Below are 13,993 nucleotides of genomic sequence, written 5' to 3'. Positions count from 1 at the left end.
CCAGAAGAAGCCAACGAGAGAGGAACGCGCCGAAGGCGAGAGCGGGCCGAAGGGAACGGAGGGATCAACAAGAGCGATGTGTGAACGAGAGAAAAAGCATGGGATGAAAAATTCGGTGAAAGATCGAGAGGAAAATAGAGCACGAGAAATAAAGGGTTGGGGGAACAGGACGCACGGAACCGTTAATTCTTCGTTGATTTCACGAAGCGCTCGAAGCGAGCGGTTTCCGGTTTTCCACGGGGCCGGAAATCGAGGTTGACGTTGACGAGAGGAACGGGAGGAGACGCTCTCTCTCTCTCTCTCTTCCTCGTTTCAACGTCAACCTGTATAACCAGAACGATCTGTGTGCCGAAGGGTGAACGGAGAGGGCGAGAGAGCCCGCGCGGGAGGAGGGAAAAAAAGTAGAGTGGACGTGGACGAGAGTGTCGTTGCCAGCATGGAGGTTGACGGACGGCGGCGATGCGAATCAAAACGAAATGACTCCCGCTCGTTTCATCCATCCACCGAATCGCCAAACTCTCTTTACTTCGGTTTCCTAGTTTTTTTCCATCTCTCTCATTCTCGTCCTCGTAGAATTGACTCACGTTCCTCCTTTCCCTGGCAATTCTATGGGGGCTCTCTGCTCTTGCTTGAGCAATTATTCGGCCGAACGCGGCCTTTGAGCCGCGTTTACTGAAAAATACTAATTTCAGCATTGAATACATAATTATAGCAAACACTTTCGAGCCTCCCAACATATTTCAAACTTTTTCAATTATGTGCACAGAATGAAAATATTATCGCTTATTCTCTGCATTTTATTTATAAAGTGTTTACAGCGATCAATTGGAAAGCTGCGCGCACTCGCTTCGACGCCGGTAACAAAATCAAATATAAATATGAAAAGATCAAAATTTCATTGCATTATTTGCTGATACTAAAAACGTGGGCGGGTCGCGTCAGAAAAATTCGATTTCCCGGAGAGAGAAAGCACCTCGCCATTATGGAACTGAATTGGTTTGTTACAGGCAAACCATTCCCGGTCCGGAATTGCACGCTTGCCAATCAAACGTACACGAGTGTCGAGGTGAAATGTGTGCCCGGTTACGACGGAGGATTACCGCAGAAATTCGTTTTAGAAGTTTATCACGGCGATCTCGACTTTTTGCCGAGTATAAGACCGCTCTACAACGTTTCCGCGCTCGAAGAACCGGTCTTTGCACTTTCAGGACTGGAAGCATCGGTGGACGCTGGCGTTCACGTTGCTATATACGCGGTCAACGCAAAAGGGCGAAGCCAGTCAGTCATCCTCGGAGAAGTGACTTTCCGAGATGCCGAAAAACGTACGGGTGAGTTTTCAACTTTTCGACGACCTTTTTTTTCCAATCGCCGCATTTTATTATCCATGCGTTTGCACACGTCGCGGACGGACGCATTTTCTCCGCAAATAAAATACTTAAAAATTATTGCTGAAGATTGTGAAGGAGGTAAGAAAAATGGAGCTAGTGGCGGATAGAAAAACGGTAAGCAAGACAGATCACCGCACCGGCGTGTGTAACTTTTAAACTACCGAGTACACCTTACCAAGCTGAAAAGAGCGGAAGTTAGCCTGGAAAAAGACTTTGTGATAAGAGTGAACAAGAAAATATGCAGCTGAAACACTTATGTAAATAGTTGTCGTGTTACTTCTTTAGAATTTCAAATATAACGACGCAAATGTATATACGTATATATCGACGCTCAGAGAATCTAAAAAATTGAATTACTTCCCGCGCAGCATCACGCAGTGTCTCTCCGGAGAGTATATTTTATTTTAGTGTTTTTTTTTCCGACGATTCGGACCATTTTGTTGGATCGGATTTCTGCTCTTATTTTCCTCGAAACAAAAAGTTCTCTTTCTTCGAGTGAGAAAATGATTTTTTACAAAAAAATCAAAAAAAAAAAGCGATTTTGCATTGAAATTCCTGTGTACGTAGGAGAGAAAGTGAGGAAACGTTGCATGCGTCTCGTCAAGTCGTCAGACGAGGGTTACTATTAGGGTTGCTCAGCCCCGCACGCCGGAAATGGCCGCTGCCTAATTCTTTCGTCTCAAAATGGCAACCGGAGAGCATTCTTACAGGACGAATTTAGGGAAAAAAGAGCTGCAAAATTGTCCCCAAGTTGGGCAAGTTGCACCGGAAAGAGATAAACGAGCTAATTATCTTTACGCGTGTGAGGAAGTGCACTCTGCTGCTACTCGCCCTCTCCTTTTCCCCTTTCTTCTTCCTGCAGAAAAAGCCCGACGTAAAAACATTTAATGGCAGAGAAGAAATAGCGAAGATAGGGAGACCCGCAAAGAAATAAAAAAAAAAAGAGGCTTGAAAGCCCCGCACAAGTTTTTAGTATCAAGTCTCTTCTGTACGCTCGTTCTGTTTTCAAGGGGACAGCGAAAGAGAGAGAGAGAGAGAGAGGAGACGAAGAGAGTTAACTGAAAATTGTATTTAATTGTCTTAATCACATCGCATTATTACAACGAATGTATGTTGCAAGCGAGAATGAAATGTTCATTTGAAAATACAGTAGAAAATAAAAGATAGAAGAAAATCTTTGAAGTTTTTTTTGGATACGATTTTCGTCGGATCGCCTTAACGCGAAGTGACAGATAAACGAAGTTAATGAGAAAAATCGGCACCGGTAAGGTCTTTGAGGTCGAGATAGAGTAAAAACAGGAATGAGTGAAGTTAACGACGAGACAAAAAATGATAAGAAGGGGGCGCGGTGGAGCAAAGGGCAAATGGTTCGAGGCACGGGGCGGGGGAGAAAAAGGGGATGAAGGAAGAGGTCACGGGAAATTTCACGGTTGGCTCTGAGCAGCGGAGCGCGTCACTGGCTTAATGTCCAAAAAAAGTATATGAAGAATAAGAAGCAGAAGAAGAAGACGAAGATGATGAGGAAAAGGAAAAAACGAAAGGGTGTAAGCATTGGCCCGAGAGCGAAGGTGCAGAAATGAAAGTATAACGAAGCTGAAGAGGGAAAAGTATGGGTCTCAAAGTACAGGAGGAGACTTGAAAGAAAAGATAGATAAATTTCATGAAAGAAAAAAAGGCTCAGAAGGCAGCCGGAGCGAATTGATAATAAAACGCGATCTTGAGTAACCGTCGTACTTTTTTCATTCGTATATATCTCGTACTTTTTATTATAATATATCTCATAGACTGCCGTACCGAGCGATGGAATCATTATCGATAATTGCTTTTCTCGATTATCTCATCGTTGCTACCTGCTGGAACAAGGAGTGCAATTGTAAGCTACAAAGAACTGGACGAACAGAAAGAACGAAGAACGAAACGTCACGAATATCCAAAGACTGCGATAGCTTACTTATTAATAATCCACAAAGAAACGTTGAGGCTTTATGGAACAGTGATATTCAACAAAATTTAAACATCGATGGACCCGCTGGAAGATTTACTTATTCTAATTACTCGATCCGCCTTCCTCTACCGCGATCGAACGAAGCCCCAACCCATCATTTCTTATCCTCTTCTCTCCGCTTTTTATCAGGTCACAGCACACCGATAACGAAGCATCGGGATTTTAAGAATATCACTAAAGCGATCGGTAAACAATTGCCGCGGGGAAAAGTAAACGTAATTATATGTCCTTCGATCCTCCAGATCCGGACGCTTCCGTACCCCGGCCCGGAGCCTCCCGGATAGCCCAAAGAGAAAGAGAGCGACGCGCTCCGAGCAAAAAAGAAATAATATTTTACACGGAGAGTCCTAGGGAATAATACGAGGCTCGGTTTAACCGATATTTTATGGGTCGAGATGTTATATAGCGAAGCTCTGCTACGCTCGGGTTTCGTAGTCGTTGTATAGTTTAACGTCGATGTGGTGCGTTACCAGAGGAGCACGAACGTGCTCGGCTATACGAGAGGTTCGCCCTGTGGTCATACATCACCAGAGCAGATAACCAACCGTTCTATTGTACCCCTAACCGTCGTTTATATCGATATGACGGCTGATCCGGCAAGGGAAAATACCCCTCTGCTCCCTCCCTCCCGCGCAGTCACGATCTCTCTCTCTCTCTCTCTCTCTCTCCCGACTCGAAATTTCACTTTTTCTTGTCTTTTTCCCCTCTTCGGAACACTTCTGCAAGGGTTTCTCGACTCGTGCCGACTTCACTGTTAAATCTATCCCCCCGCTCGAGTACTTTCGCAGTGGCTGAACATCACGAGCCACATCTACTTACAGTTATGAATTGCTTTTCACTCCGGATAAAAGATAATGTACGAGGGATTCGAAAAACTTGTGTTGCACAGTTCCTTACATTAGTCACCATGAATTTCAACATGGAGATTGGTATTGGGGTTAAAATTTCATGGAGGATTATATTTTCATTGAAAATTTCGAAAACATGGAGAAAATTTTGTTTTCATCCACCGAGATTCGGATTTCTGCTCTTTGGCCTAATTCGCGGCTTTTCTTTATACCAGGCCGGAGGTTTTCTCTCGACGTGCCCTTATCTTCGGAGGTAACCCCGGGGCCAGAACCACCGGAGAAAACGGACTTAAAACGTCAAGCCCAATCGATAGGTATCCAGTCAGCTGGACAACGAGATTTCGTGACTCCCCTGAGGCTGAAGGTAGACCCTCTCGCGAATGGAAAGTCGGAGGCTGCTTTTCCCTTAGAACAAGCAAGCTTTGAACAAATATTTATGCACGGCTCCGTGTACTGTTAACAGAACTCTGCGACGTGTTCTATTAACTCGAGAGGAAAAAATGAAACTAAGGTATTTCGAAGAAGTCGGTGCGCAACGTGTATTTTTATGGAAATCAGACTCGGTTGAAATGGATGAAATTTGAGAATTTCGATTCGGCGAAAAAATAGTCCGCGCGGTTTTTCTCCTCGCAAAAGTGAATTTATTCATCTCCGAGCCAGCTCCAAGAGCCTCGTACCGCGTTGAATTCCGAAAAATCCTCACGAAAATCTCAACCACCTTGCGTTAAACATACAAATATAGCGCAACACGAGCGGTATATTATGCATAAAGTAAATGCTGGCTTTGCTGGTAACCGTGTAGCATGGTTTACTGGGATATGCGTCGAGTGTGCGTCCCTATGGAAGCAAATGTGCTCCGGATATGACGCAGTTTGGCTTCAACGACAACAAGAGCGTCAAAAACGTCGCGGCGCACTGATGAAACTCTGTATCGAGGACGAGAAAGCCTCAAGTTACAAGAGTTCGTCGGAGTTGCATCAGAAAAAGCGGTCTTTTCTCCACCAAACTCAAAAAATACATATTTTTATATAGTTGTGTGCGTTATTAGGAAGCATCCTCATTGTATAATACGTACATTCATTTTTATAGCTATACGGTGAAGTACAATTCGAACGTGAACGATCCAAAGGAAAATTCGGTTTTGCTCAACTCGCGAAGCAGCATGTTTTTATCGATGGAGTATCTCGAGCAGAAAATACGACGTAGAGATCCTCGGAGGGGGCGACCAGATCGCGTTTTTGTCGCAAATATTTTCATTCGATGCCCCGGGGGGGATGTGAATATAAAGAAATAATGTCGATAAAAAACGCAGCAACAAAAAAATCACAACGAAAGTTTGAAAAATACTGTTCAAATGGTACATCCGTCCGTGGATTTTGCTATGCAAAAATGCACTATTGATTTTCTCTCTTTTTCCCTTTTTTCATTCTTCGTGCTCGCCCTTATATACGGAGAGAAAGAGAGAGAGAGAGAGAGAGAAATTGAATTTGATCGGTTCGCTCGATTTATTTTACCGTCTGTTTTACTCGATATGTTAATCAAAACGTTTGTCGTTCTTCCATCGATTTCCGTCGAGAATATTCCTTATTCTATGAGGACGAATTCGAAAAATCTTAGCGCCAGATTCGCACCGAAGGGGCTAGAAGGTGGAGAAAAAAAGGGAGTCACCGATGCAGCGATCGGATTGTGTGCGGACGGTTGCGAATAAGTTCGACAAGTTTCATTCGGGCCAGAAGGTCGTGGATGAAGAGGGATGAGGATGGAGAGAAGGCATTAGGGATCGAGTTTGGATAGCGTCGAAAGGCCCTCTGGGAGCTTTCGAAACGGTTGTGAGAAATCCTCAAGCCTCTCCTTTATGGTACAGACTCGCAGCCGAAGAGAGCGAGAGAGAGAGAGAGAGAGAGAGAGAGAGCGAAAGAAGAGGCGCAGTGCAAAGAGAAGGGCGAGTGGAAGAGGAGCCAACATCCCGAGCACCTTCCTCGAGAGAACCACCCCTCGGTACAAGCCTGCTGCTGGCTCGCCACGACTCCGCCAGCAGAATAATTTCGGTAACGGTGCCCCGCGGAAATTCAAATTAGGGGTAACGACGTCGTGGAAGGGAATGGATGATAACAGGAGCGAGATAACGGGCCATCGACAACGCGACGGCAGCCCCGTTGGTTATGGCACCAAAAGCGGTAGAATTTGAGGAGGGAACTAGTAGAGATGAAGTAGAAACGGGGGGGGGAGCCTGCTGTGGATTCAGGAAGGAGGGAGTGCTCCGAGAGTGATGAGAGAGTGCCTGGTTGGGTCGTCGCCCGAAGCTAAACTATTATGTCACACGAACCCATGTATGGAGAATTTGACTTGGAATCGGCCTAGGAAACACGGCAAATTACGTAGGCCATTCCCAGAAAGAGTGACGTAAAAAACGCTTTATTGCCCGAGCGTTATTTCGCGTTGCGATACGAAAGGATAAAAGTTCGTAATTGCAAAGGCCCAAATCGCCGTCCATTTTGCCCCATTCGCAATAATCTGCGCTAGCATCGGTGAAATATCATGCAACTGATAAGCACGACGAACCACCAAATTCATCGGGCTGAAATAAGAAGTCCGCGGAGCGAGAAAAACTCCGCGTCGATACGTATTTGCATGAGGAATCTAGAAGTGATCAGTGATCGAGATCAACGTACTGCGCCGCACGCAGCCTGCTCCGAGCTGCTTCTAAGCCTCCGAAAATCCGACTAAGCCAACTCTCTCGGTCCCTCACTTCGTCTCTATCTCCTCGACTCTCGTGCCAATAAGTCGTTATCGTGGACAAGATTTCCACTCGATCCTGACAACCGCATATGCAGCGGGATCATCTTCCTGGAAATTAGCTTTGCACATGCAGACGAAGAAGGGCAAATGTTTCTTGCCGTTAGGTCCTCGCATACGTAAAGCACACATTCGATGAATGTAGTTTGCAGATAAAGTTTATATCGGTCGTCTCCCCTGAATCCACCCGCCCCCGCTCCTAGTCCACCCGCCCGCGATTTGCCAGACTTCCAAAGCTATATGTACTTTGTTCTCGACGCCAGACCTCTCGCGAATCAATCGATAGGATGCTCTCGAAATTGTTTGGAAGCCTCTCTCATTCCAATTACGAGAATAGGAAACCGCATCGAACATTTGAAATTGAAGTATCCTGCCCCCATTCGGATTTGGAAAACTCTCGTTTTCCGTTAACTCTCGTCGGCCCAGCCAAAATTCGTGTAACGAGGCCTCGTTCACGCGAAATTAATCAACGAGTTTTCACTTTTCATTTTTACACGCTGGAAAACTTTTGACAGGCATTTCTGTGACAGCTGCTGGTTTGTAACTTAATCGATGAGAGTTCCATAGACAACAAAAAGTTATCACGGAAAGTCCTAAGTTCCCGTGCGATCAGCAAATCAGGGATTTCACTCGACGAAGATCTTAGCAGAATGAGCGGCTGGATGTTTAGCTGTGGTACCTCTGGGGACAGTTATTAACTTATTATTAGATTTTCAAGCGTATAATTGGATATAAGATCCGGAAAGTCCAATGGAGCGTAAGAACAGTAGGGGATTGGGATGAAACCAGTTTATGCCGACTTAAGGGCGAAATTGATCCCCAGGTGTCCTTTGGAGTTTGACTTGGAATTCTGGCCCGAAAGCGTGGCCGAACACTGCTAAGACTAAAAGCCAAGATTTCCGAGGGAATCCAACCCTCCCAAATCCCCTTGAGATCCAATCCCACACATCGATCTTTAACCCTCTTTCATAAGGTCCAGCACTGTCTTACCGATTCCTCGGCGATCTCGTGGCCCTTTCGTACTTCATAGTTGTAATTAGCTTTAAAGATTTATCGTAAAGCGGCACCTGTCGTCGGGCTCAAGGTTTCTACCAAAGTCATTTGATGTTTGCATCTTCCTGGAAATATGGCGACACCCCGATCCATCTGGACTGAATTAGGAAACTTAAGAAACGAGCCATTCCCAAAATCGCGATGACCTGTGACAAGGTTGAGCCTCGGTCTCGGAGAATTCGCCATCTTGCGTTTTTGTTTTTCAATTACGGAGCGAGAAGAAGAAGGTAATATAACTGAGCTGTATCCCAGACGTGGAACAAACCACGCGCATTAAACCTGGCACGACATTAATATTCAACCGAGAGAATTTGGGAATAAACGAAGAGCAGAGGCGAAGAGAGACGCTCGAGGGAAGCTGCGGAGAGAGGGTGACGCAGGGTTAATTCTCCAGCGGGGTGAGTTGTCGCACTTTCGAGGGTATAACTCGGCAGCGGCAACGTCGTCGGCGACGACGACGATGGAGACCCTCTCGCCACCCTTAAAGCGAGAAACCAACGAGAGTTTTGGTGCTGGCAGCTCGAGGACTGATAAGTGGGAACCAGCCGAATTAACCAAGATATTTATCTTGGGGTACAATCACGGGGAGGCAGGACGAGGAAAAGAGATGTAGAATGAGAGAGAGAGAGAGAAGTGGAGCCAGGAAGAGAAAAGCAGACGAAGAGCTAGAACTGTAAGAGCGTCAACTGAATCCTAAATCAGCGAGTTTGAGGGCGCTACCGTCGCGTTTTGACTGTTTCTCTTATACATGCGCGTGTATAAACGTATAGAAGCCAGCAGCAAGAAGAAACCGGATCATCGTCAAGCCAGAGGCAGAGAATATCACGAGGTGGGCAAACGAGAGCCAGAAATTCACCATTCAAGCCAAAAGTCTAAACTCCTCCTGAACCTTCCTCCTCATTCTCTCGACGCGGCCACGTCCCGTATGCGACAAACGTGCCCAAGTTTCAACGACTTGTTTATTGTGCCCTTTCGGGGACGCAGCCCCTCGCATTATTTCCAAATTATTCCAAAGGATTCTACTATATCCGTGTGCGACCATCCAGATTTATTACTTTTATTATACCTTGGAGCGAACATCCGAGCTCTGTAAATGTTGCATTATTAAAATATATAACCCGTCGCGCACTGCACGCCAATGAACTTTTTCGTTTCTTCCTGCTCCCATTAATCCGAATCCCGCGCCCGGAATATCCCTATTTCATTCGCAAATGGACCCCATTACTCGTATAAATGCAAACAAATAAATGCTTTTCTCACAAGCTGCGATAAAAGGGTCAACCTCCCTGAAAGCGTCGGGGGCGTGAGAAAATCTTGCAAGAGACTACAGCTCGATACTAGTTCCGAGTGGCGAAAATCTTGGAATTATTGGACCACCGTGAGGAGCGAGAGAAAAGGCGAGAAAGCGTGAAAAGTAACAGAGAGAGAGAGAGAGAGCGCGAAGGGGGGGGGGGGGGAATAAAAAGTAAAGAAGGGGAGGCAACGAGCTAGATTGGTTGAAGGGACACCGGTAGCTTATCTTTACTACCCTCGATACGATGGGTGCTCACCACAGACGTTTCCTCTCTTCGTCCATATACTTTGCTATATATTCACCAAAACTCGATTAAACTCCCATTACAAGTTTTACGAGATGGGATGCATCCTCATTCGTTTTTACTGGATAGCCCGACCTATATATTTATACGCTTAATATTATAGGGTGCGCTGCGCGCTTCCTCAAAAACACGAGTAATTACAACGCGATCGCATAGATCGATACGAGTGGCCCGGAAGTTCGGAAAACTCACTTCTCCGTTGCACACTTCCCTCGTTTGTTCAATCATCAAAATGACTTGCTTCAGAAACAAAATAATATTTACTTTTACTAAATTAGGCTAATGAAATGAACTATTACAAAGTTGAAAAACCCGGTGCACGTTTCTCGAGTGTTAAATCACTTCAGCTACCCCTTTTTTTCGTTACCGTTCGACATGAAACTTATCATTGGTTTACGGCGTTTGCCACGATGAAAAAAGAAAAAACGAAAAGAAGTAAAGAAACCAAATGAGCTCGTGAGGTCAGAAACGCTCGTCTGACTCGAAACATCCGGTAACTCCCTTTTCTTCTTTTTCCTCTCTCTCCCCCCGCTTGCTCTCTTCGTCGTTACTTCATTTCTAGCGGCTTTTTTCGCTAGCTCCGCTGCATGAAAACGCTTTTACTAATTATCCGACAAAAACATCGGGCAGAGTCCCACGCTCGTTCTCCCAACGCTATCCACGATCCTCTTCCTCGCACACTTTTACCACGAACATCATTGCCTGCATTCGGAACGCTCGAGTTCTTGGATTTCAACAAAAATTGACGTACAAGAGGTTGCGAAGAAAAAATACATTTCTCGTAGACCACGACTCGTGTTCGAAGCGCTTGTTTACGGAATTATTGAGAGCTCTCCTTCGAATACGAGAGGAAAGAAGAAAAACATGATAACATAATTGTACACTTTTTTCATTGATTTTAGGACAAGACGCGGGCATAGTTCTGTCGCCGTTGATAGGAATGATAGTCGGCGCTCTCGTCACCCTCGTGCTCATCGTTCTCGCGGTTGTGGTACGAGCCAGGCGCGAAAGAATCTCGAAGCCGCGCAACGAAAAAGCAGCCGAATTGAGAGAAATACCGACTCAACAGTATCCACTACAAACGCCCCAACAAACCGTGGAGACGGACCCGGATGTCATTCCTAACAAATTCGGTAAGCGACACTTTGACAAAAAAAAAAGGGTTTTATTGTTTTTTGACTTGAGATATAAATTCGATTTGAAAATAAACAAAATTTTGATAAAACTTCACGGTTTTTGCTCGAACATACCAACGATTAAACTCCCAAAGAGAAGTGAAAAGAAACTGCGAGTACTTTAATTTCCGGAGTAACAGAGAAAATATATTAAAGTGTTTTTTTTTTTTTTTCATTTGTTGAACTTGCAGAAGGTAACCTCGTCGAAGTGAGTCCACCGAGTTACACAGGTGGCGGATATCCCTCGGGACATTGGGTGACCCCGGGTCCAACGCCGAGTATAGACGAGCTGTGTCACAAGTTTACAGGAAGGCCGACGGAGCTGAGGCTACCGTCGAGGAGCACGATACCATCTTTGCCAAACTCGGGGTTAACCGGTGTCGTGGTTGGAGCGGGTCAACTTGTCATTGCTGGCGAGTGTCTCGACGGGGAAGCGATCAAACAACGCTTAATGGCCAACAGACTTCCCGAGAGTTGCGTCTAAGACAACTTCGAGATTGCAAGATTATAGAAATACGTTTGTCAGCCCGGACAAAGCTTCGAGAATGAATTACTGCCACGAATAATCATCGAGATATGCTAATTTACAAACCTCGAATAACTCTGAGCCTGGGAATGGGGCGAGGGGGGAAATCCACATAGGATTTTCTTCCTTAAACTCTCGAAATATGGAGCTCAACTTATTCAAAGTTCAGATTCGTGGGATCTCGAAGACAACGATCCCAGAGAAACGTTCTAATCCGACGAGAATGGTTAATTAACGGTGGATTTCGAGGGTGCAAATCTCAAGTCCACCAAACGTCAATTCTTTTATCTTCCGATCAGCGGAAACGAGCAGTGACATTTTCGTCGCGTTACTTCGCTGTGCGCTCGAACCGTTAAAGCAGCTCGAATGATGCAAAGATATTCATGAGAGCGAGAGGCGTTATTGCTGGGAAAATAGGCTTGGATGAGACAACGAAAACGATTGAAAGTAACGAACGATTCTTTTGTTCAATCCTAAGAGAAATACAGAAACGATGAATGGAGCAACGGGAAAGGTTATGAAAACGGAGGGACGAGCTGTTTGGCACAGGCAGAGAGTCCGGAAAGTAAAATTAACTGATATTTCGATTAGAAATATGAAAGTTGTTTCCATCTGATCGTCTTTGCAGCTTTTCCTTCTTCATTTTCCTTGACTTCTCCAACTTTTCTCAACTTTTATATTCATCTTTTATTTCTGTGTCCGGAAAGAATGAGCGGAAGTGAAATACGCCCGTTCGAGACGTTGCTTTTCCAGACTGCATGGGAAAGAAAAATAATAAAAAATTGAAAAGAAAGCGAGCAAACGCGATCGAAGAAAAGGGGAAAAGAGAGAGAGAGAGAGCGAAACTGCCGCGTCGAGTGACGAGGAGGAACGCAAACAGCACAAGGAGGAAAGCAGAAACGTTGGAAGGGCCGGGGAACGGATGAACGACTGTGGAATTTGCAGAACGGGTAAATTATTCGAAGCAGCGAAAACGATGTGAATACCAAGGGACTATAGAGCCCTGGAAACGATCGCCGTCGACGCGCGATTGAACGAGAAAATTGTCAACCTATGTATGTCTATGCGCGTATGTCTATGTTCGTCCTAACGCCTTGAATCTGCACTTGCAATGTACCAGCAGCGCTCTCTTTCACGGACCCGAGTCCCATCACCGGACTTTGCAGCACACAGGAAGCCCAAAGAGAACGAGACGAAAAGAGAGAAAGAGGGAGAGGGAGAAACGAGGCAACAAAGCGCGCGAGGACGAGAGAAGAAAAACAATGGAAAAATCTGTGAGTGAGAGCGAGAGAGAGAGAGAGACTATTCTTAAAGTAAAATTCATTCGCCATAAGCCGTTCGATTCTTCGATCTTCCCTTCAAACGCTTCGATTCCCGAGAGATTGATGAGAGTAAGAAAAATATTGAATGCGCCAAATAATCAGTAAAATGGAAAATATGCAATTTTCTGTGTAACTAGAAAAATGATAAAGAAGTAGCGTCCGTTAATTCTTTATTGTTGAAATTTGTTTTTTTTTTCGATTCGCAATGCGAGTTTACCAGCTCGATTTTCATTTGCGAAGCACACGAACAAATATCCGGGAAAGTTGAGCTAATGAAAATGATTGGAGAGGAGGAAGAATGGAAGAATTTTTCATTCTACAAAAAAATTTCATTTTCAAAGAAAGCATCCGCTGCACAGCTTTGCGAGCGGAGATTCAATATTTCAGCCCCAACGATTGCGGCATGCTGGACAATTGTTTAAATTTTTTTATCCATTTGCGGGCGATCGAAGAACGGAACGAGAAAGGAGAGAAAAAATCGCTACTAATAGATATCGCATGCGGCTGTAAATAAAAATCGTTGAAGCGAGAATTTGCGATCACGCATTTTCCATTTTCGGACCACATTTCTCGCGAAAAAAATAAAACGAAAGAGAAGAAGAGAATATTTCGACGAGAGCACAAACTTTCATCGGTATGTCACCGATGGAGCTCGCCTCTTTGACGACACAAAAGAAATTTGATCGGGGCAATCGAGCGTCAATAACAATCTCACGGACGTTTCTATCCGCGTGTCTGAAATTTCTTTCTGGACAAGGGCTCTTCCAGAATACGAAATAATGAGAAATCAAATGAAAACGTAAACACACACACATAATCGATACACAAAAAGTGAAAAACAATAATGGAAAATGAAATAATTAGGTGACTTTGCGATGAACTATACACAATTAACGAAGTAATGAAAGAAAAGAAACGAATTAAATGACAAAAGGAATAATATAAATCTGTAAATAATCCTACAAACTCCGTGTAAATTCGATTGACATTGTACCTTAAGTTTATTGTCTAGATGACTTCATATCTGACACGTTCCATATCGTCTAATAACTCGTATGTATATAACAATTATGATAACAACAATAATATTAAAGTTTCGATCCGAATAAATCATTTAACTGTCGACATTGTTCTCCATGTTTTTTTCCACCTTTCAATGTAGTAAACCCACGAGAATAAATAATCATTACGAAAAATCGGGAAAGAATGGTCGGCACGAACGGTAAGTATGTTTCAGCAACGTTGAGTGGTGCTGTTCAAAATTTCGTTTTTTCATGAAAAT

The 13,993-nt window shown here is 44.5% G+C and overlaps 1 protein-coding gene across 3 annotated transcripts in view; it reads left to right on the top strand.

Annotated features, from left to right (window-relative positions):
- LOC122409898 (hemicentin-1-like) overlaps nucleotides 1-13,834 on the top strand; it is a 192,635-nt gene extending 178,801 nt beyond the window's left edge. For 2 of the 3 annotated variants that reach the window (XM_043417792.1, XM_043417794.1), the window contains 3 exons: nucleotides 1,008-1,328; nucleotides 10,591-10,821; nucleotides 11,055-13,834. In XM_043417792.1, coding sequence (XP_043273727.1) covers nucleotides 1,008-1,328; nucleotides 10,591-10,821; nucleotides 11,055-11,347 — 845 coding nt within the window. In that variant the 3' untranslated portion in view covers nucleotides 11,348-13,834. The remainder of the gene's footprint in view (nucleotides 1-1,007; nucleotides 1,329-10,590; nucleotides 10,822-11,054) is intronic. The other variant, XM_043417793.1, reaches the window with a different exon arrangement.
- Nucleotides 13,835-13,993: the final 159 nt, after the last annotated feature.

The sequence above is a fragment of the Venturia canescens genome, chromosome 4 (assembly GCF_019457755.1).
Source record: "Venturia canescens isolate UGA chromosome 4, ASM1945775v1, whole genome shotgun sequence".
Classification (NCBI taxonomy): Eukaryota; Metazoa; Arthropoda; class Insecta; order Hymenoptera; family Ichneumonidae; genus Venturia; species Venturia canescens.
This window is presented reverse-complemented; position numbering and strand designations above follow the sequence as displayed.